The 22,406-nt window shown below is 49.4% G+C and overlaps 9 protein-coding genes across 9 annotated transcripts; 4 read left to right on the top strand and 5 right to left on the bottom strand.

The window, feature by feature from the left end:
- Positions 1-142: 142 nt before the first annotated feature.
- On the bottom strand, positions 143-2,723 carry N7473_009304 (putative G-patch domain protein; the record flags this gene model as incomplete). Its single annotated transcript, XM_057155243.1, has 7 exons — positions 143-1,195; positions 1,252-1,610; positions 1,660-1,720; positions 1,780-1,982; positions 2,044-2,119; positions 2,191-2,474; positions 2,600-2,723. 7 exons carry the CDS (start codon positions 2,721-2,723, stop codon positions 143-145), a joined length of 2,160 nt encoding a protein of 719 aa, XP_057006373.1.
- Positions 2,724-3,582: 859 nt separating this feature from the next.
- N7473_009303 (uncharacterized protein) lies at positions 3,583-6,234 on the top strand (the record flags this gene model as incomplete). Its single annotated transcript, XM_057155242.1, has 4 exons — positions 3,583-4,054; positions 4,120-4,879; positions 4,938-5,464; positions 5,852-6,234. The coding sequence occupies 4 exons, from the start codon at positions 3,583-3,585 to the stop codon at positions 6,232-6,234; spliced, it is 2,142 nt and encodes a 713-aa protein (XP_057006372.1).
- A 234-nt stretch (positions 6,235-6,468) lies between these two features.
- N7473_009302 (SCO family protein) lies at positions 6,469-7,520 on the bottom strand (the record flags this gene model as incomplete). Its single annotated transcript, XM_057155241.1, has 3 exons — positions 6,469-6,590; positions 6,647-6,971; positions 7,044-7,520. 3 exons carry the CDS (start codon positions 7,518-7,520, stop codon positions 6,469-6,471), a joined length of 924 nt encoding a protein of 307 aa, XP_057006371.1.
- Positions 7,521-8,183: 663 nt separating this feature from the next.
- Positions 8,184-8,915, bottom strand: N7473_009301 (NAD(P)-dependent oxidoreductase; the record flags this gene model as incomplete). Its single annotated transcript, XM_057155240.1, has 1 exon — positions 8,184-8,915. One exon carries the CDS (start codon positions 8,913-8,915, stop codon positions 8,184-8,186), a length of 732 nt encoding a protein of 243 aa, XP_057006370.1.
- Positions 8,916-9,756: 841 nt separating this feature from the next.
- On the top strand, positions 9,757-12,364 carry N7473_009300 (uncharacterized protein; the record flags this gene model as incomplete). Its single annotated transcript, XM_057155239.1, has 2 exons — positions 9,757-10,299; positions 10,355-12,364. 2 exons carry the CDS (start codon positions 9,757-9,759, stop codon positions 12,362-12,364), a joined length of 2,553 nt encoding a protein of 850 aa, XP_057006369.1.
- Positions 12,365-12,446: 82 nt separating this feature from the next.
- N7473_009299 (uncharacterized protein) lies at positions 12,447-15,812 on the bottom strand (the record flags this gene model as incomplete). Its single annotated transcript, XM_057155238.1, has 20 exons — positions 12,447-12,518; positions 12,573-12,795; positions 12,848-12,877; positions 12,930-13,080; positions 13,141-13,205; positions 13,264-13,394; positions 13,456-13,480; positions 13,529-13,631; positions 13,681-13,723; positions 13,779-13,822; positions 13,877-14,262; positions 14,317-14,439; positions 14,492-14,576; positions 14,633-14,682; positions 14,739-14,897; positions 14,955-15,039; positions 15,110-15,165; positions 15,214-15,224; positions 15,280-15,442; positions 15,502-15,812. 20 exons carry the CDS (start codon positions 15,810-15,812, stop codon positions 12,447-12,449), a joined length of 2,316 nt encoding a protein of 771 aa, XP_057006368.1.
- A 666-nt stretch (positions 15,813-16,478) lies between these two features.
- N7473_009298 (uncharacterized protein) lies at positions 16,479-18,167 on the top strand (the record flags this gene model as incomplete). Its single annotated transcript, XM_057155237.1, has 1 exon — positions 16,479-18,167. The coding sequence occupies one exon, from the start codon at positions 16,479-16,481 to the stop codon at positions 18,165-18,167; it is 1,689 nt and encodes a 562-aa protein (XP_057006367.1).
- A 415-nt stretch (positions 18,168-18,582) lies between these two features.
- N7473_009297 (pirin family protein) lies at positions 18,583-19,500 on the top strand (the record flags this gene model as incomplete). Its single annotated transcript, XM_057155236.1, has 2 exons — positions 18,583-18,931; positions 18,986-19,500. 2 exons carry the CDS (start codon positions 18,583-18,585, stop codon positions 19,498-19,500), a joined length of 864 nt encoding a protein of 287 aa, XP_057006366.1.
- Positions 19,501-19,778: 278 nt separating this feature from the next.
- N7473_009296 (GMC family oxidoreductase) lies at positions 19,779-21,793 on the bottom strand (the record flags this gene model as incomplete). Its single annotated transcript, XM_057155235.1, has 6 exons — positions 19,779-19,910; positions 19,966-20,150; positions 20,390-20,675; positions 20,776-20,836; positions 20,887-21,502; positions 21,568-21,793. 6 exons carry the CDS (start codon positions 21,791-21,793, stop codon positions 19,779-19,781), a joined length of 1,506 nt encoding a protein of 501 aa, XP_057006365.1.
- Between the last annotated feature and the right edge of the window lie 613 nt (positions 21,794-22,406).

The following is a 22,406-nucleotide window of genomic DNA, read 5'->3' as shown; positions in this document are numbered from 1 at the left end:
TTGGCTGCGATGCTGCAATATCAATCACGACTGGAAAGGATATTACTAGTAGTTACTGTCTTCACTGCAAATTTGATCGATTCAGGGATATCATTATTGTACAAAGCTCTGTGTCAGAGCAGAACGCCCCGCTGGGAACAGATCACTGATTTATCTGATCGTAGCGCTGGCGGGCTGTCTCCTTGGTCTTCTCCAAGAATTCATCGTATCGTCCTCTGGTGTTTCGGCCAGCCTCTTCCACGGCATCACCAAGCTTGCCTCCTTGTGCACCCAAGCCTACGCCCTGCGCATAGACTTCTGTGGCAATTGGAGCAGTCACGCCAGTACCCTGCGCCCCTAGACCAGAGCCTTCAGACCAGCCCATCTTGCTCAACAGTGACGCACCCTTCGAGGTTGTTTGAACTGGCGGCGCATCCTCTTCCTTGGGTGCTGCGGGCTTTTGTCGAGCCCCAGTCTTCGTATGACCAAATGCCTGGCGACGCTCCCTAGCACGGTCGCGATATTCGGATGAAGATTGCTGAATGATCCCATGCTTGACCAGCTTGGCCATGCCTCGTGCTTTCGCCTCCTCATTCTGTAGGTTGTCTCGGTGGAGCTGGCTAAGTCTTTCGTGAATGTTGACATTGGCGGAACTCTTGAATAACCGCATACAGAGATAGCAGCAATTTCGGTTGAGATCGGCATAGGATTGAGCAGGTGGTGCGCCTAGGTCTGTGGGCAATCCACCCTTCTCTGATTCAGCGTCCGCGGCGTTTTCTTCACCATCTTTCGCGATGCCGTGAAGCTCGGCATGGCGGTTACTCCAAAATTGTAGGTGGGACGGCACGGCAAGCTTCTTTGCACTCGCGCTTGCTGCAGTATCGGCCTTCCTTTTCTTAGCCTTTTCGGCATCTTTTGTGCCCTTGGATTCATTTGGTTCTCGCTGTCCAGAAGGCTTGGTGCTCTTAGGTTCATCTTGGCCAACATCATCTTCGCTCGATGTAAGCATCAGCTCAGTGGCATACCCTTCGTCATCCCAGTACATGAGTTTGACAGACGGATTCGACAGTGGGCTGAATGTGAAGTGGGCCGTGCTGGGGTTTGGATCCATAACTGGTACGAAGACACCTGCGTGGATGTAGCTAACCATGACAGGCCTGGATGAAATGGTAAATTTTTCGAACGAGTTCAAGCGTGTCATTGCGGCTTGCGCATCCTGTAATAACGCTTGTCAGCGAACATCGCAAAGTGAGCAGCGTGAAATCTACATACCAATACGTTGGCGAATTCAGCGAACCCAAAGCGCCAGCTTTCATTCGTTCTCCGGTCACGAACGAGCAGTACGCGACGGATAGAGCCTTCTCGAGCTCCAAGGTTGGCATCTCCAGTCGTCGACGCGACTTTGGCACCTTTCTTCTGATTGCTGGATGAAGGACCATCTTTGCTTCCCCCAGTAGGCCGGTAGAGCTTCGCAACACCTTTGGCCAAGAGTTCCTCAGTTACCGAGGACTCCAGACCTCGGAACAGAAGAAATTGGGATGGTTGGTTCTCGGGGGCAGCGTCGTTGTCACCATTGTTCACGACCTTCGGCGCGGGAACGCCGGGCGGGCCAACGGGCATGATTTCTGAAGCTGTTCGGTCAGCGTAAAAATGAGGATGCCAGTGGAAGCGCGAACAGACCTGGACGAGGGGCGTTACAGCGGAAACACTTTGGCCGGGTCGCGAAGTTGACGACAGCACACTAAATCTTGTTGTGAGCTTTGGAACAAACGTTCTGTGCTTGGGACGTAGCAATCTTACCATACGACACGTCCAGTCGCCTTCTGTTTTTGGTCGAGCCCGATCTTCTCTCTCGCGGCTGTATGCTATCCGGACTTTCGTGCTTCGGTCGTTATCTCCCGCGGACGGTCCGTACAAATAAATGAAAGGGTGATTCCGCTCTAGGAAGGTTCTGGACTCGTTGACAGAGTGAAATCGGAGGAATCCCAGCTGTCGCGACACCTCTGACACAATTTTATCAACAAAATGAACCCACATATCAAGCATTGTGATTTCTCCACTCACTCGTTTGTCGATCTCGAATCACTCGAATTTCCTCCAAGCCATGAACCTGGTATGCGTTCTGAAGCTCGTCCCTGATCTAGGATATCAAACCAGGGTCAGCGCATTGTAAACGAAGGTCGAAGTTTCACTTCCAATCACTGAACTCACATCGTCCTCGGTCATATCCACGGGAAAGCCTTCCAGCATGATCTCGCGACTCTCTGGGCCGAATCCAGACTGCCCTCGACGTGGACTACGACTGCGGCTGTAGTCTGGCGATTTATATCCTTCGAGATCGCGATCGCGATATCCTTGTCTTCCTCGTCGCGGAGGCGATCGATGACGATAGTCATCCCGATCCCAGTCTTCATACTGCTGTCCAGCATCTCTCTCCCGAGAGTATTCGTGCCTGCGATCTGCTGCTGGTCGCGTGGGAGGCGAGTGAGAAGGGCCTTCATTCACCAAAGCCGATGAGAAAACATTAGCCACAGCTCAAAGGATTCAAAGGAGGGACTCAGGCTTTCTCCGAGTCCACTCATGGCTTAAGCACCATTTCCGTGCGGGGAGGAGTGTATACCGCCAGGCGAGCGTGAGCGAGAGCGATCATCGTACATGCGGCCATCCCGGTCGTCTCTGGGAGGGTATACCCGCCGAGACGGTCCCGAATATGGTCGGCTATCGTCTGGGTAAGGAGGCGCCATCCTTAAAGGCCATCGAGATGGTGTTCAAGGAAGAAAGCTGGAGCTGCACTGATGCGCGATAGCTTTCGGCAAAACTCTGACCGCCTCCATATCATATCGCCTCTCATCTCGGGCTTTCTGTACAATTTTCAAGGTTGGATGGATTGATTCTTCGAGTCATTCCCATGAGTTCGGTCGGGAATGAAAACAGTTGATCCAAATTACACGATACATCAAAGTTCAACTAGGCTTTGAACTGTGCCATGATTGAGAAAGATGTATAGTTCACGCTAGGGGTGGCCCATGGATCTACAGGCAATCCGATGCAAATATACATCCCCTGGGTAACATATCCTGTCTGATGGATGTAAACACCTATGGTTGGCCTCCTTTGAGAGGACAACAAGATACCTATACAAGGAGGAACGACATCCTTGAGTTTCCCTGATTATCTAAAAAGAGATTACTGCCTCGGATCATTGATCCGTACCCGAGGCCAACAATCCCCTCTGTGTTGCATCATCGCCTGAGCGTCCCTGTACCAGGGGTGGAGACGATCCACCACATCCCGGAGACAGGACGTATTTCGAGCCCGCAACTCATGCTGTAGTAAAAATGACGGATGTACCTGATAGGCACGACCATTGCCCGATTGATCGGCACCAGATATCATCTATTTAGAGCCAATTCTCCACACTGCCCCGCGGTGGGATGCAATGTGTGAGCTGTGATATGGGCGATTGGCTGTTGCCCTCGAGTCCCTGATACCACGGCCCTCTACTCACCCACGTAGCTAACCCCTCAGTTCGAATTTGAACTTTGCAACACTTCCATAACTGAGAATAACCCTTTAGCTACCGTTTCTATATCAACACAGCCCATGTCGCCGTCTGCGAACCCCAATCACCGCGCTTGGTGGAAAGAGTGCTCGGTTTATCAGATCTGGCCGGCCTCATACAAGGATTCGAACGATGATGGTATCGGTGATATCCCTGGAATTATTTCCCAGCTTGATTACATCAAGAACATCGGGGTAGATATTGTCTGGTTATGCCCCTCATACAAGTCCCCGCAGGTCGATATGGGATATGACATCGCCGATTACTATAGCATCGCAGACGAGTATGGCACGGTCGCAGATGTCGAGAAGTTGATTCAGGGATGCCACCAGCGTGGAATGAAGCTTCTCATGGATCTGGTGGTGAATCACACGAGCGACCAGCATGAGTGGTTCAAGCAATCACGGAGCTCGAAGGACAATGAGTACCGGAAATGGTATATCTGGAAGCCTGCAAAGTATGATGAGCAGGGTAACCGGCATCCTCCCAATAACTGGGTTTCTCATTTCCAAGGTATGAAACGGCGGTATTTTCAATGGCTCCGATGAACTAAATAGGTGCTTACTACAAAATTGCAGGGAGTGCTTGGAAATATGACGAACTGACGGATGAGTATTATCTTCACCTGTACGCCACCGAGCAGCCCGATCTTAACTGGGAGCACCCTCCAGTCCGCAAGGCAGTCCACGATATCATCCGCTTTTGGCTCGACAAGGGCTGTGATGGATTCCGGATGGACGTGATCAACTTCATCAGTAAAGATCAGGGCTTCCCTGATATACCTGTGAAGGATCCGCGAACCCCATGGCAATGGGGAGACAGATACTACGCCAACGGGCCTCGCTTGCACGAATACTTGCAAGAGATTGGCAAGATCCTCAAAGAATATGATGCTTTCAGCGTCGGTGAGATGCCTTTCGTCAAGGACGAGAAAGAAGTGCTTCGAGCTGTTCAATTCGACCGCAATGAGATCAACATGATCTTCAACTTTGAGCATGTTGACATTGACCACGGAGAGTTCGATAAATTCGAGCCTGGCAGTTGGAAGTTGACCGATCTGAAGGACTTCTTCCAGCGATGGCAAACCTTCATGTATGAGAACGACGGTTGGAATGCTCTTTATTGGGAGAACCATGATCAGCCACGATCGATTGATCGCTACACCAACGCCGATGAGGGGCACCGCGTTATTGCAGCTAAGATGCTGGCAATTGCCTTGGCCTTGCAGTCCGGTACACCATTTATATACCAAGGACAAGAGCTTGGAATGCGGAATGTTCCTGCATCATGGGGTATCGAAGAGTACAAGGACATTGACTGTCTGAACCATTGGAACAGGCGAGTCTCTTCGAGTTCTTTGCAACTCCGCAAATCGCTGCTAACCAATGCTCTTCAGATTGATCAAAAACAAGCACTTCGACACCAAGGCCCAACAAACCGCCCTCCAGGAGTACCGCAAAAAGTCCCGCGACAACGCACGCACTCCCGTTCAATGGTCCGATGCTCCTAACGGCGGTTTCACCGGTCCCAACGTCAGACCCTGGATGTCCGTCAACGACGACTATGTCCGAGTCAATGCTGCAGCGGCAGTGAAAGACCCGAACTCTATCTACCACTTCTGGGCCTCTGTGCTCAACTTGCGCAAGAAGCACCTGGACCTTTTTGTCTATGGTGATTGGAAGATCGTGGACGCCCCAAGCCAGGAGGTATTTGCGTATACTCGCCAGTACGAAGACCAGAAGGCTCTGATTCTGTGCAACTGGACGGATAAAAATGTGACCTGGGATGCGTTGAGTAATGGAATTTGTGCGGTCAAGAGTGTGCTATTGAATAATTACGAACGATCGGCTGAGGCATCGAAGCGCTTTAGTGGGGGAAATATGCCCTCCGACCTTACGAGGCGTTTGTGCTGCTTGTGTAAAGGTGATTCGAGGATAGAGGAAGAAGTTAGAAGTTTGAATATACAAAAAAGTGGGTTTCACTCATAGCATCCCTCGAAGAAGCCACTTCCTGCGCCCTTCGGTGGCCTCCGCCAACAAGCCGCACTTATCCACCGGTTCCCCGCAATCGATAAGAGACCAGACACACTCCAGCGTCAACGACTCAACCTTAACCTCAATCTCCATAATCCCAAACCTCCATACACATTCACACAATGACAACCGAAGCCTCCTCCATCCCAGCACACCTGGACCCATCCACCTACCCACGCATCCACCACGATGCTACCCATAACATCCACCTCACACTGACCTACTCCCCGCTCGACGCCAACACCTACCTCGCGCAGACCTCCTCCCCCCACCGCAGGAGCAAACACCCTCTTCCTCGGTACAACACGGGATACCTTCGAAGGCCGCTCCGTCTCGCAGTTAAGCTACACCACATACCCACCGCTCGTGCTGAAGACGTTAACGGCGATCGCGGAGGACGCTGTCAAGAAACACCAGCTCAAGGGTGTGAGTATTGCGCACAGACTGGGCGTTGTGCCTATTGGGGAGGCTTCTATTGCGATTGCGGTTAGTTCGGGACATCGGGCTGCGTCTTGGAGGGCAGGAGAGGAGATTTTGGAGGCTTGTAAGGAGAGGGCGGAGATTTGGAAGAGGGAGGAGTTTGTTGATGGGGGGATGGAGTGGAGGGCTAATGCGGATCGGGATGCGGAGGGGAATTTGGTTAAGAAGGATGGTTCTTGAGTCGGATTGAATTTCTGCGTTGTCTGGTGGCTTGTTAGGCCATCTTGGTACTTTCCCGTGGGTCATGATGACGCTGGTTTACATTGCATGACTCCGTGAACTTGGTCTATGTGGATTCAGCGAAAGGAGTTTATACCATGAAGCATTAGGTGGTGGTTGGACGGAGTCCAGTGAGCAGGGTATTGGTATTGGACAGTGATATAATACAGTTTTCATACATGCAGCTCGAGACATTTACTCGACCTTCAAAGGCTTTCCTTCCCTCTTCCAGTCGTTGATGTGCTCAAGGATCACCTTGGAAGCAGACTCGGGGGTATCCTGTCGGCCAATGCACTCGACGAAATCGTTATCGGGATCTATAGCGAAAAGTCAGTAAAAAATCGTCACAGACTCATTGAATGGTCCAACTCACCCATCAGGTAGAAGTAGATGCTGTGGTCCACCAGGTAATCCTCTCCGGCCTTCACGTCCTTGGGTGTGCTGAAGTACACGCGGTACTGGCGGCAGACGTTCTTGACCTGCTCGTAGGTACCAGTCAAGCCAACAATGCCCGGGTGGAACTCCTTCAGATATTCGCGCAGAACCTCCGGTGTATCACGGGCGGGATCGCAGGTAATGAAGACCGGGAGGAAAAGCTTGTCGTCCTTCGTAGCCTCCCTGACCTTGTCAATGATCTCGGCCATCTTGTCCAGCTCATCAGGGCAGATATCGGGGCAGTGAGTGAAACCGAAGTAGACCTGTCACCGCCAAAGAACCAAATTAGCCCCAATCACCACAGCAGTCGATTCAGGTTCCAAAATCGGACTTACAAAGCTGTATTTGCCCTTCAAATCCTCCTCAGTGAATTCTTTTCCGTCTAGATCTTTCAGAACAAACGGACCGCCAACCTTCGGCCTCCCAACACCCTTGCTCATCTCCGCAATCCGCTTCCGCTCCAGACGTGCCTTTTCAACACGGAAATAGATCATCATACCCGCACCAGTCAGCACGAACAACAGCGCAGCCTTCCACGAGAATGGACCGGTCGAGTTGCGCTGGCGCAGCTGGCCCATCGTCTTAGCGCGAGCTCGGAACGCAGTCGTAGAGAAGCTATTGCGTGCCGCGAATGCGCATTGGACATTCTGGGTGTACCGGGGTCGCTGTGCTTGCGTGTAGGCGCGGCATTGTAGTTGGCTAGTGTTGCGGAGGGCAGGGAGGATGCGATGGGAAGGGGTTGCTTCAATGGAGGCCAGGTTGCGGGTGGCTCGGCCGAGGATTCCGGAGGCCATCCGCAGTGAGGACGACATCTTGATTTATGCTGGGGTGTTTAGGTTGGCGGAGGGAAACGTTGGTGCCGGATGATGGCGCGAGAATCGCCAGATTGACACCTGATCGGGACTAGCGTGTTAGATCTAGCCTCAGGCATTCAACTGCCCTGGCGATAAACTATAACTGGAAGCTGGATCTTTAGTAACAAAAAATGAGCAATAACACAATCGAAATATTGCTCAATTTTGGAAGTATCACAATTCGAGAGAGTTTAGAACGAACAGTTTTTGCAAATATTGGACTGCCCGTTCGCGGGGCAAACGAACGCCCAAGTTTGCTTATATGGGCCAAGAAAGCTACTCTGAATGACGGGTGATGAGACTTGTCCTTGCTATAGATCTTAGAAAACTAGAGATTGAAACTCTAACAGGTAAAAATTCCTGGCCAAACAGCGGCTATTTTTGATCGAATTGTTAATGGGCTGCATTTGCTTGCATGTCTTAAGAATAAGCATGAATACTCTAAGTCAAGGGTTGAATCTACTCTTGCAAAGGGTATGAAGGTAGTGCATGGAATTCGAGATACTATAAGTGAAATGAAATAGAAAGAACCGCAAGAATTGCATAACAATATCAAAACCAACACCAGCAACATGACAAATAGACAAGTTCCACCCACAAAAAACAGCAATAGAGCTCCAATCAAGTCGTAATCGAGAGAATCTTGTTCTCATACTTCTGAGTCTTCTTCAAAATGAGATTCTCCGCGGTCCATCGCCCTGAATCCTCCCTTGAGATGAAATATCCAATCTCAGTAGACTCCCGTCCAGCCTTGGGATCTTCGATGCCCACCCGGACGGTTTTCTTCGTCTCGCCATCATTGAGAATACTTGCACGAACAATCGTGAAGTTCTCACCACTAGCGATGAATTTATCCTCCATAATTCGCTTGTCTTCATGGGCAGCATGGAGCAACCACACATAGATTGGGAACATGGCCAGTGGGTAATCGCGGCCAAATCGAGACAAGCCAGTGGTGCTGAAAGCCACGATATGGGGTTTTCCAGAGGCTCCTTGGCTGCGAAGTTGAGCGATGGCTTCGAGAAGGACGGAAGCGCCTTTGCGGCAGCATTCTGGGTCTGCGAGATTCATCTTCCACCCGACTGGTCGACTGCCGATGGTGCTGATGATCATGTCGACGAGGTTGCCATCTTGAGTGCGGATACATTCTGAGACCGGGGTGATATCGTGAGCGTCGCCTTTGATGATCTTCAGATTGGGTGTGGAACCCGCGGGGAAAATGGCCTCAAGCTTTGATGGAGTTCGGCAGAGTGCAGTGCATTGGAGGCCTGCTGCTAGGCTAGTCTTGAGAGCTGCAAGACCGACGCCAGTGCTAGCGCCAAAGAAGGCTACTGTCTTGGTTGTGGAAGTCATAGTGTTGGAGTTTCCTGGTTGTAGAATTGAGGGAGACTGGAAGATGAGCAGGTTTTTGAGTGAAGGTAATCAGTGAAGAGTAATCTTTTGATTGTGTCTGATGAGCTCTTGGAGTTGGGCGGGTATTTCACGAGCTTTTATCTACATGGTGGCTGTCGCGTCAACCTTAGATACGAGCCGAATGTTGGCCGAGTAGTATGCGGCCCATGATGTGGCTTACTACGGAGTACGAAGTAAGCTCGCTTTTTTCTCGCTCTTTCGTAGTTGGCCCGCCATCGACTATCCGTTGCTTACGTGCACTTTTAGCCTGTTTGTCTACGGTTAGCTTCCTTCGCGTATTGCTCGGAGTTGCATAATGCTTTGAGTTGACTGGACTAAACTGCGCACGGGGTGATTCCTTTGATCAAGCTTCAACTTAGATTACTGTGACCAGGCGAGGGAGAAAAATATTGCTTGTTTTAGCCCATCCAGGATGTTGGTCTCTTTACAAGCATGTTTGGCTACCCATTTGCAACCTGGAATCGCCGGAATATGCACCACCTAAAGAGCCCTTTAGGTGACACTATGGTAATAAACATTCATTTTTCAAATATCTCTTAAGACAAACCCGGATTGCTGCTTGAGCGTCTGTCATGTATAAGCAGAAGGTGATTGACGCTAAGCTCAAATGGGAAGCTGCCCGGTGGTGTGAGCAGCGATGACACGATGATAGCACTCAAACAAAACCACAATCTCAACGGCGAGTATTTTTTTTGCTGCGTGATGACCAACTCACTAGTGTGATTGAAAGGACAACACGTGCAGTAGTTTGAGCAGCGAGGAGAGGGTCTCTAAGGCGCCCATGGCGACAGTTTCGGAGTCGAGCGCTACGGTCGCGGGCGCCTCGTCTTCAAAAGCCGAGAAACACGCGAGGTCGCCCGTAGCAAAGAGCGAACCAGCAGCATCCACACCAGGGGCTGGGCGCACCCTAAAACCGCGCAGTTGTGTCGTATGTCGAAGTCGAAAAGTCCGTTGCGACAAGCAGTCGCCTTGCTCGAATTGTCGCCGGGCAAATATCGCTTGCATAGTTCCTTCAAAAGACCGTCCTCCGAGATGGGCCCGTCGTCTCGTACCGCCGGCCCCAGAAGATGTCATGGAGCGAATTCGAACGCTTGAGAATCTCGTCAAAGATTTGAGTGGTCAACTGGAAGAAGCAAATGCCAGGGCCAACTCTGCTGAGGTTTCCCCTGCGGCCCAGTCTCCTGGAAGCTCCACTCACGATCCAACGAGTACATCTTCACCACATTCTGAGCATCTACAAAAGCAGTTTGGGAGACTGGTTCTTCGAGATACTAACCAGAGCCGCTATATCGGTAGCGGCTTTTGGTCTCGTGTCACTGATGAGGTACGCTCCATCCGCTGCTGTAGAAAGGATATCGTCCTGATCTGTACAATGATAGTTGGATGAACTGAAGATGGCTACGGAAGGCCTGGCTCGTGATGAAGTCGATACCTCTGATGAGGAGGATTGGTCCCCTGGGAAGACTCCATCCACACAAGAGCTTGAACGCTCTCCCGAAGATCGAAATGCATTCATGTTCCGACACAACCTGATGAATTTCACTCCAGACCTCCGTGACTTTCACCCGCTACCCTCACAGATACCTTTTCTACTAGGTGTCTTCTCAGAAAACGTGAACATGTTTCTTCAAAGTATTCACGAACCAACTGTTACAAAAATGATTCGAGACCTGCGCGGTGACATGACTGGCCTGACACCGGCCAACGAGGCCCTCATGTTCTCGATCTACTATGCGGCAGTGACCTCTATGGAAGAGGAAGACGTGATAAAGAACTTTGGATCTACAAAAGCCGAACTGAACCTGAAGTATCGTCTCGGTCTTGAGCATGCTCTCGCGAAGGCCGATTTTCTCAACGTACCAGACCTTGTTCTCATCCAAGCTCTTGTTAATTTCTTGGCTCTCGCCCGTCGCCATGACAGCCCCAGGTTTGTGTGGATGATGGTTGGCATCGCGATAAGGATGGCAATGTCACTAGGGCTTCATCGAGATGGGTCCAATTTCGGCAATCTCTCGCCCTTTGAGATTGAGATGCGCCGGCGCGTTTGGTGGGCCTTGTGCCTATTTGATGTCAGAGCATCAGAGGATCAAGGCACTGAATTCACTATTCCGGTTGACAGCTTCGACACAAAGCTACCACTGAATATCAATAATAGCGATATTCAACCCGATTTAAAGCAGATGCCATCAGAACGCGAGGGGTTGACGGACATGTCTATCTCACGGGTTTCGATCAAAACGTGCGAGATCTCGAAGCGGATGATGGTCCATGGACCTAAGGCACCTACCCTAGAGGAACAGGACCACATGCTGCAGAGGATATACCAAGAATTGGATGAGGGCTTTCTACGCTACTCAACAGAGTCCAATATATCGTACTGGGTTATCGTCAACGTCGCCCGTCTCATGATGTCCAAGATGACGTTATTCATTTACTTACCCGTGCTTTTCTCTTCTCCGAGTGAACAGTTGTCCGAGAAGCTTAGAACAAAGCTGCTTCTCGCCGCGATTGAAGTTGCCGAATACAACCATGCCCTGAATGCCGAACAGGCCTGTCGACAATGGCGCTGGATTTTCCAAACATATACCCATTGGCATGCAATTATTTACATTTTGATCGAGATTCTTCGCCGACCATGGTCTCCAGTCGTTGAGAGGGCCTGGACCGCTCTTCACAGTGTCTGGCTCATTCCGACTCAGTCTAACATGCGCAAAAATTTGCGAATGTGGTTCCCTTTGAAGAAGTTGATGAACAAAGGGACAAAGTATCGAGAGGCTGAACTGAACCGGTTAAGGAATAATACGTCCGCTGCGGAGAAATTGCAAATCGAGTATTTGACGATGACACATCCTTCGAGTAATGGTCATTTTCCAACTGGGTCTAACGCCGCGGCTCTTTTCCTCGAGCAATGGAAGCAACTGATTCATTTTCCGACGGATGGGTTTCCATTTGGAGCACAACTAGCCACTTCGTCTGTTGAGGACCAGTCAACAATAGCTAGCTTGGGAGCACCACCTGGGGGGCTTCTAGGTGTGGATGTGAGTTTTAACACCATGTCGGTTCCATATACCCAGCTTTGGCAGGATGGGGTTGGGACTGCTCAGAACCCAGAGGCAGCCCTCTCTACGACGTTTGATCTTCAATTCAATTTGGATAATTTGGGAGGGGGAGCATTCGAGTCAACAATTCAGCCGCCCTTCCAACAGAATACGCCTGCATTTCCAGATAATCTGCTCTCTACCCAGCCCCCAAGAGATGGTGTTGTGTCTTCGCTATGGACTGATGACTTTTTTGAACACGTGGACTTGGGGACACTTGATAATGATATGGATTTGGATAGCGATATAGACTGGTATAACTGGGTGGAGTCTGCCAAGGGAATGGAATAGGAAACAGATCCCGAGGGTGTCATATAATGACGGCATTGTTGTGCGCAATCTTCTGACATGGTCTCCGCGGATAACTACTTAACTACTTCCAAGTTGATGGCCCAAATATTTCTCCTTCTGCAACAGTCTTTCGAATCGCAGTGTAAAAGAAGTCCTTTTTAGAATGATATTAGCCTAATAAACTCGCCAAATGCCTGGAGGTATTTACCATTGTCTCAAAAGGAGCAGTATTTCCCCACCAGGTCGGCGCTGAGACACTGGGCAAGGTTATGGCGAAGAAAATTACGATCGTCGAGAGAATCAGTCCAGAGTCCAGTCCAGCGGCTGTGATGTAGTTATAGCTTCTCCACCAGCCACCCCAGCGACGACGAATCCAGTAGTTGAAGATTAGCCCAAACATAACCCACGATGAGTAACTCAATGGTGTAGCACTGTTATTGTTAGTCTGTTATCTCCTGTGAAATCAGAATGCAGGGCACCTACGGAGGTAACCAGGCCATAGCACCAAGCATCCTAGTAACGACGTTAGCAATCTTCCGGTAATGAAGTTCTTCTTTCCACTTACACTGGCGCGTTCAGCAATCTAGCTTTGGACCGTGGGAAGAGACGCATCAGGACGTAGAATAGCACAGGGAGGAGAGCTCCGATCAACCAGAAATACTGGATTGGATTGTAGATACCGTCAGGTCCGAACATACGGTTGGGACCAATTACACCTTGCAACACAGGTTAGCAGAGAAAGCGTAAGCATCCGCATCCTCGAAATTTACACTTACCCCATACGATACTAGAAGAGAAGAATGCCTTTCCGTTGGGGCAAGTAAAATGAGCGGTTTGAGTGCTGTATGAAATCAGTTAGTCATCTTGTCAAGGGAACCTTAAGGATTTGAATGACGCACGTGGTACAAACGTTTTCGATGTTGTCCAAAGTCCAGTTCATAACTGCAATTTGAACAAAGCAAGCCCAAACTGTGGCAACCACTTGGCACATGAAAGTGACACGGGGTGGTACCTTCATATAATGACCAATCTGTGTAGAAAAACGAGGGATAAGTTGAAGGACAATCGAGAGAAATTCCATTGCTACTGACCTTAAGATCTGCGCAAAAGTATTGACTGGTAATATCATTAGATTCAGGGTCTTCGAAAAAGAGGGTGGCTTACGCTTGTCCTAGAGTGATAGTACTGAAGACTTTGAAGACCATAACTCCGATAGGCTTTCCAGGAATCATGAATCCCGCCAAGAAAGGCGACAGGACATTGAGAGCTAAATTTGTAAGCTCAGTCCTGCATAGAAAACACGCGATTAGACATACATAGTTGGATGTTGGTTATTCCAAGAATCATGCAAGTGGGAATCTGTCAACAAGAGTCAGAGATTTCCGTCAGAATACCAGAGCAGGGTTGCACATACGATGAATACGGCGCCGACGATGATTGACACGAAGAATCCCCACCCTGTTAATTTGTCAGTAATATTCATCGTGTGAAAACAGAATCGACTTCACAGACATGGAAGTTGGGAATCATAGCCGAGAATGCCAGCCAAGCCTAGAGCAACAGAGGCCAAGAAAAGTGCCGCATACCACCAGTCGGGCACCTCCCTATATTTCTTCATCAAGATCAAGTGAATATCTGGCTCTTGATTCTGAGCAGCTCTGAATCTATGCCAGATCTCCTTTCGATGGAAAAGGATAATATGAACAATGACGGCTGTGAGAGCCGCGAATGAGAGCCCATAGTTCAAGGCGAATGTCGGGGCAAGGAACATGGGCGAGTAAGCCTTGTACGCTTCCTCGTCAAAGGTAAAGCCTGCACCGAGGATCTTGCTCACGTTATAGGAATGCTGTGTGTTGTCATATGTCGAGGAAGTATTGATGGGGAGATACTCAGAATAACTGAGACCTGATTAGTTTTGATTCCCGAGACAATTCGGTCAGTGTGAAACTTACAAGGCTCCAGTATATGCGATGCCAATTGTTGTGATTAGTACGAAAACGACTAGACCAATAGATGTGTTCATGATCGCGTGCACAGGCGAGAGAAGAGGATCTAGCAGATAGGCGGAAACATAGCTGTGTTTGATCAGTTTTGGAGTACAAGCGTTAGTATAGACCTTGCACGTACGTCCAGTCGAATGTAATAGGAATCAATGACAGTCCGGTAAAGCCTCCAAAGAGCTGGTTCAGAACGACGCTGTTCGGTTTGATCCCTAAAGGCGAATCAGCTACGCAAATTTGATGTTAATTTCTTCGTCCTCGACCTTACAGGTGACAAATGCGAAAACAGACAGCCCCTGCCATATGACACCAGGTACCCTGTGATGTTGTCAGTCGATATGGGAGGTAATTGACCTTGCTATTGATATTCGTACCAGTACCAGATGAATGCCCCACCCATTACATACATGAAGTATCGGTACCGGGAAATTGTCCAACCATTTGTCTCAGCGGGGTCAGATCTACTCTTATCGTGAAGAGCATAGAAAAGTGCCGTGTTTGCAAATTGGCCGGGCCAGATCATAGCAGCTGGCCTATAACATTATCAGTAGTTGCCAGAAAGGTGCTGATTGAGCAAGGCTAGGACAAACCAGACGAGAAATCGGCGGAAGATTCCAGCAAGAGACATTCCAATGACCTGACTGCTTAGCGCAAAGAGAAGCTGGAAACCCCAGCCTATGTCAAGATTGTATAATGCTATTTCTGTGATAAGCGGAAAGTCGTTACTCAGAGTGGCTTGACGTACGCTTTGCTTTGAGTGCAAGTAGAGCGTCTGTACAGTAGGCATAGCCAATTGAAACGCTATCGCCTTGTCAGCCATTGAATCGACTGCCATGCAAACTACCCTACTTTGCCATAATCTACCAGAGGTTAGTCAGACTATTCATTACGACACAGGCCATCTGCACGACTTACTGTAACCACGGTGTGCTCCTTGATGTTGAAAGGGCCCGTGTTCAAAGTCCAGCGCACTCCGAATGTGTTGAATGTTCTTGTCGGCATATATTTAGCCCACAAACAGCCCAGTGGGTAGACGAGCAATTGCACAACGATGGAAGGGAACGAGATGGCGGGACTCCTGTGTTTTTGTAAGATGGGGCGGGCACATTGGGACTTGGAAGAATAGATGAATCTTACCTCATACTCAGGAACATGTTCAATCCACTTCCAACGGTCGTGAAAAGCATTCCTAGAACCCATGCACGCACCGTGTTGGCGGGCTCTCCACCGTCAGTGTTATGTACTGCGGCTCGTACCTCTTCATACTGAGAGTCTTGCACGAATGCCTTGTCTAACTCTGCAGCCTTTTCATGATCGCCTGTCTTGACTGCCTCGTAGATTTCATCCAGCTTCTCTTGTGGTAAGTTTGGATCCCATTGGTGCGAAAGCTCAATATTATGTAGCTCTTGTATATCGCCCTTTGCTCGCTTATCACTATTCAAAGACATCTCTACCTGTTCTTCTGCAAGAAGATCTGTATTTTCCCTTTGATAGGTAGTTGTGCAACTGGATGGAAATGGCTCTTGGTGGTTCTGTCCTCCGGACATCGCAGCCAGACGAGAATATATATTCCACAGGGCATCCGGCTCTGGAATACTCCTCAGCAAAAGTCCTCCCGCATCTTTGCAGTCTACAAGATAAGCCCTGGTAAAAGATACCAATGCGACCCTCGAATCATATTCCCCGCATCTAGCTTCCAGCACTAAGAAGTATGAGGTCTTGGATACTTCCATTGATTCAGCCTTAGCGAAGCCGCCTGCATGCCGATAACAACCCGCCGCTTTGGGTAAAAACGCGGAGTAACGCGAGACGCTATTTTCTAAGCTCCAGTCGGGCCGCGATTGTAAAAGTCACACCGACACAATAGTAGCCATTCGGATGGCTCTGCGACAATTAGCTTATTGTCGGCTGGATATCCCGACTCAATCGTATCCTATCGTGGCACACCCCCCTATCGCCAAGGACTACCTTACAGTATTTAGCTTGACCAGGCCCTACCTTCACTACTCGCTTGTGGAAGGCGACGCGTGTTCTCGGCACCTCCGATCACAGTTCAAAGTTATTGAACGATTCCTCTAACCGAGGACGAAAGAAGGTCCATCTTTACACCTAAAATGGTCCTCTACACCTCTCCCCAGGGTGTCGCTATTCGACGTGCCCAGGCTGATCCAATTCGTGGTGCCATTGAGCGCATCACGGCTGATCTCAAGGAATTAAAAGAGTTTCTCCCGATCGAGATATCACCACGACGAAGAGAAAGACTGCAGCAGTTTCTCAACTCCGAGTTAAAATCCTTGCATAACCTGCCCTTTGAGCTCTACGATCAGGAGGCGAAAGTAGACTATTTACTGGTCAAGAACTATCTCGAGAGAGAGCTTCGCGGCCTGGAGCTTGGGGCCAAGCAAGACGAAAGACTAGCGTCGCTGTTACCATTTGCCACTACATTAGTGACTCTTTGCGAGGCTCGCATCTTGGTGTTGCCAATCGACCCGAAGGACACTGCGCAGAAACTGTTCGAGTCTCAAGCGACAATTGCGTCCGTGATCGAGCAAGTCAAAGCAAATGCTGATGACGTGATTGTCCCAAAAAACAGTGCCTTTCGAGCAGCAAATCACATAATCTCTTTGAAGGGCCACTTGAAGGAGTGGTTCGGCTTCTACACTGGCTATGATCCAACATTCGACTGGTGGGTGGCGCAACCATACGCGGTCATTGACCAGAGTCTACAAGACTTGGCCGCTGCGATCAAAGAGATTCTGGTCGAAATCAAACCAGGAGATGATGATGCTATAGTGGGCCAGTCGATAGGGCGTGAGGGACTGCTCTTTGAGCTCAAAGCCGAGATGATCCCATACACGCCAGAGGAGATTATCTCTATCGGTGAGAAAGAGTTCGCCTGGTGCATCACTGAGTTGAAAAAAGCTTCACGGAGCATGGGATACAACGACGACTGGAAGAAGGCCCTAGGAGAAGTCAAGAATGATTTTGTTGAACCAGGCCAACAAACCCAGCTTGTTCGAGATCTCGTGCACGAAGCTGTTTCATTTGTCGAGGACCACGACCTCGTCACAGTGCCCGATATTGCCAAAGATAGTTGGCAAATGTTTATGATGTCCCCCGAGAGACAAAAAGTGAACCCCTTCTTTCTGGGCGGCGATTGTATAATTGTTTCTTACCCCACTGATGCGATGGATCATGAAGCCAAGATGATGAGCCTGCGTGGAAATAACATTCATTTCTCGCGAGCTACAGTCTTCCATGAGATGATTCCCGGTCACCACTTGCAAATGTACATGAACGCAAGGCACAAGCCTTATCGTTGCATATTCGACACGCCGTTCTGGATCGAAGGATGGTCCTTATACTGGGAATTTCTGCTCTGGAACGACGAGCGATGGATCAAGACACCCAAGAACCGCATTGGTATGCTGTGGTGGCGACTACATAGATGCGCCCGGATCATTTTCTCCGTCAACTTTCATCTTGGTCGAATGTCACCCAAGGAATGTATTGATCTTCTCGTGGAAGACGTTGGACACGAACGCGCAACAGCCGAGGGCGAGGTTAGGCGCTCATTGAACGGTGATTATTCGCCACTCTACCAGGCCGGGTACATGTTAGGAGCATTGCAGATATTCGCTTTGCGGAAGGAGATGGTTAACGGGCGACGTATGCCGGAGAAAGACTTTCATGACCGATTTCTGAAAGGTAACAGAATGCCGATCGAGATGGTGCGGACGCTCATGCAAGACCAGCCCCTTTCTCCAGAGTTTGAGCCATCCTGGCGATTTTACCCTCTTTGAAGGAGATGGTTGATCTAGAAAAATCTGATAGTCTTTGGGATATGTATATTAAGCAATATCCACTTCTACGCCTTGGCGATGGGATCAATGGAATAATCTGAGTTTCTTGCTGACCAGATTCCCGCTGACAGCTCCTGATCCATGCAAAATAAGAATCTTGTAAGCAACACATCATCATTAAAGTGGGGCCGCTAAACTATTTCCGGACTAAAGTCATTGGTAGTCGATGACTGGCAATCCCTAATGCTTCCATAATCGAACACGGACCTTCTACATCCATCTAGAGAACTTAATCCAGATGGTTTAAAAACCCCATTCTCACCCGTTCAAAGGCCAAAAAGCATCTTGAAATTACAAAAACCAAGACTCACAGTTTATACCATTCAATTTCCGATCTCAAATTCCCAAACAAGTCATGTCTGGTCCTCTCGCAAACGCCAAGATCGTTCTCCGTCGCTCCAGCGAGCGTGGATATGCCGAGCACGGCGGCTGGCTAAAATCTTTCCACACATTCAGCTTCGCTGGCTACTACGACCACAGATTCCAAAATTTCGGAAGTCTGCGAGTATTGAATGAAGACCGAGTTGCACCCCGAAATGGATTCGGAACTCATCCCCACCGCGATGCAGAGATCTTCAGCTACATTCTCAGCGGAGAGCTCACGCACCGTGACAGTATGATCAAAAAGGGAGCCGAAGGGGAGCAAGGAAAAGACTTCTATCGCATGAAGCGAGGAGATGTGCAGTTCACCACTGGAGGAACTGGTAAGTCATACCGAACTTTCTGACCCAATTGAGCCAGAACTAACAGTGGCCTAGGAATTGCTCATTCTGAACAAAACGAATCCAACAAGCCAGTGCATTTCCTTCAGATCTGGGCACTCCCATGGAAGCACGGCCTCAAGCCGCAGTATCACACTATGACTTTCGACGAAGATGCCAAGCGCAAGGAGTTTGTTCACATTCTATCGCCACTCGCCGCCGGTCCCGAAGCCAAGCCAGCGGATGAAGATGCCGCTATCCCCAAGATCCCGGGCACTATTCCCATTCACGCCGACTTTGTGATGGGTGCCGGTATTATTGCGCCTTCTTCCACGTTCACGTGGAATGTTGGTGCTGGCGAGGTGGTCAGCTCTAAGAAGAAGCGCAACGTTTACATCCATCTTCCTATGACAAAGCAGGGCAAGATGAAGATCAAGCTCAACGGAAGTGAGGATGCCGTGCTTGAAGAGGGAGATGGCGCTTTCATCACACAAATCAATGCCGGTGACCCGCTCCGCGTGGAGAGCATCGGTGAGGTGGAAGCGGAGGTCATTGTCCTCGACAGTAACTGAGATTGAAAATAATGTGTGGAATATGAATGTATCTAATCTAATGGTATTAACGGGTTTGCTGGTCGCAGCGGGAGTACGGGAGTTAGTTTAATCAGCATCTCTTAATCGACTGCTGTCTTCTGGAATTTGATCACAACTTTCGAAATGGATTGATTTCAGTCTGAGTCTGCCAAACATAACTAAGAGACAAGCAAACTACAATATTCCAAAGGACTGAGGCTGGAAATCAGAAGAAAGATAGCATGTTCAAGAATCGCCAAGAATCCCAGATTGTGCCTTCACAGGCGAGCGAGATTGACAAACTCTCCTGGAGCTTGGTAAGTGGGTACCTCCATCTTCAAAGCATCTCCAGAGTAACCCATATCCTCGGCAGCGAGGACTGCACACTTCTCACCAACAAGAAGCGCAGTCTGGGAATTGCATTGGTATAGTTAAAGCCGACCCCGGGAAGTAGAAGTAACTTACGCTGAAAGTGTTGCAGCCCACATTATCCGGACAGATGGACAGATCGCAAACCTTAAGTCCCTTCACGCCATGGACATTCAAGCGCTCATCTACAACACCACCGTGGGGTGCGATGGAGCTTCCCTCTCGAGGGGCCATACTGCATGTTCCGAGGGAGTGCCAGGTAGTCTCGACATGACGTTTCACTGTGAAGCATGAGCAGCTGACAAGAAATGCCTAAAGATGAGTTGACATACCCCATTTTTAAAAATTTTCGATATCATGCTTGTTATAATGCAGCGTTTCGCGGGCTTCATGGCGGTTGGAGCTGAGAGTCGAAGCTGATGGTTGTTTTCCTGGGCCCAGGGCCTCGGACCAAGATCCTATCAAGACCATGTTAATAATGAAAATATCTCCGAGATTGTAGAAAATTAGGAATACTCACCATATTGAATACCGGCAGTGATGTGGTTCGGGCCAGCATACGCTTTGGTAGTCTCCAGATCGAGATCACGCGTCCGTGCTGGAGAGTCAAAAGCAAAATGAGGATGCATTCCGGTCACTTCACCAGCATAAGCGCCCATTCGCCGAGCGGTTTCACGGGACTTGATATATCCCCACGCCATTGGAGCCATGTCGCGCTTGTCATTCATAAATCCAGCGTCGAAGTCCGGGACAGCATATGGATCTGACGACTGGATATGAGTGGACCCTCGAGAGAATGGGTATTGCTAGAGATTTCTGTGAGAACACAATATCCCGCAATGAAAAAAACAGAGAAGTGGAAGGGCTAAATTGTTGAGATAGAATTTGACACGATTCAAGACTTACCAGGAAATGGAACATTGTGAAGAACTCGCCGGGGGGCATCAGCATGTGGTCACCGAACCAACTGAAGATCATTAGCGTGGCATATACATAGAATTTCTGGGTTTTACTCACCCAACAATGACGGAGTAGTGCATGGCAGACTTATCAGGCTTGTTCTTGAAGTAAGACTCCCACCCACTGTTGAACTCCGGGGTGGGCCATTTCTTCATTTCATTGAGCTCCTGCGGAGTAGGTTTAATCTTCACTCGCGCGTCAATTCCATTTGTTGCCAAAGGACCTGTTCCCTTTTGGTTCCATTCTTGAAAAACTTTCTTCTGAATCTTTGGCTCTCCTCGAACAAAGTCATCGAAAGTGTCCGTGTCCGGCTTTGCACGATACACCGAGAAGGTGAGAAGGTGATCCTGGAAGTTCCGTCCCACACCAGGCAAGTTCACGAGAGGCTTGACGCCTGCGCGCTGCAGCTTCTCCGGGTCGCCAACACCCGATCGCTGGAGAATGAGAGGAGAGCTCAGAGTACCACCGCTGATGATACTTTGCTTTCGCGCCCGGAAGATTCTACGTGGTGGATCGACGCCATCCAGCGGCTTGGCTGGGACTGTCGCAACACCCACAGCGCGACCATTCTCAATGATAATCTTATCCACCCTGGTGTTGCACTTCAGATGAAGGTTGGAGTGCTTGGCCCTGGTGCTATGGATATATGCGTGGGCTGCATCGCTTCGTCGTCCTATGCAAAACAGCAAACATCGTCAGGAACTACCCACACCAATCGAATATCAACGCCAGTAATACCACCACCAGAGATCTTTGCAATTGTATCATGAATTTCGTCAAAGCTGACAAGGTCGCATTTTCCGTACGTGAAGACAATATCCTGGGTGACAGTGTTTGCGTTCTCGACGTGGACATTAACAATGTTCGGGGCTGTCACGTCTTTCACATGTATCTCCAGGCTTGGAGGTACAGAGGCACTCGAGACCACATGAAGAAATCCAGTCGCCAAAATAGTCCAGTGCATTCCGTAGTGATTTCACAAAAGATGGGGGATGGTGATGCATTTTGGCATCTTGCAGCATTATGCGAATGGATTCATCTTGCGGGTTAGTGCGAGACTATCATCAACCCCACAAGAAGTTACTTTCATTGGTCGCTTTTACATAAATTAGCCTTTTACAGTAAAACAATGCGGTCACTGACTGGTAGAATCGTCTGGGATAGCAGTCCAGCTACCGTCTACCATTCTGAAATGTTGTAAAATATGCGTGGGGTTGTCGCAAGTTTCGCCGGCGCCAAAACATTCCAGACAAATGCTCCAGTGTCCGTAGCCACAAATCGCACATTGGTAGTGTGTGTGTCAAGAGAAGATATTTCGAGAATGCAGCTGTCACAAATCACTTTGTTCCTGTCATCGTTCGTCGCGTTTGTTGATGCTTCAACTTTCTCCAGGTAGGCCATAACGCTGGAAGGGTCACGAAGACATGCTAGTATCGAGTTCATGCGCTCCGCGTGCGAGTTTGTCAAGTTTTGGCTATGGTCTTGGGCAATCAATAACGGAGTCCTGCCCGCACTAGTTGCGACTTTGATCGCAGAGCTCCCTTGACGTAGCAATATACGCACGATATCCTCGTATC

Source organism: Penicillium subrubescens (genome assembly GCF_028828155.1).
Source record: "Penicillium subrubescens strain IBT 31985 chromosome Unknown utg000006l_segment0_segment0, whole genome shotgun sequence".
NCBI lineage: Eukaryota > Fungi > Ascomycota > Eurotiomycetes > Eurotiales > Aspergillaceae > Penicillium > Penicillium subrubescens.
Note: the sequence above shows the minus strand (reverse complement) of the source record. Positions and strands in the feature narration are given on the sequence as shown.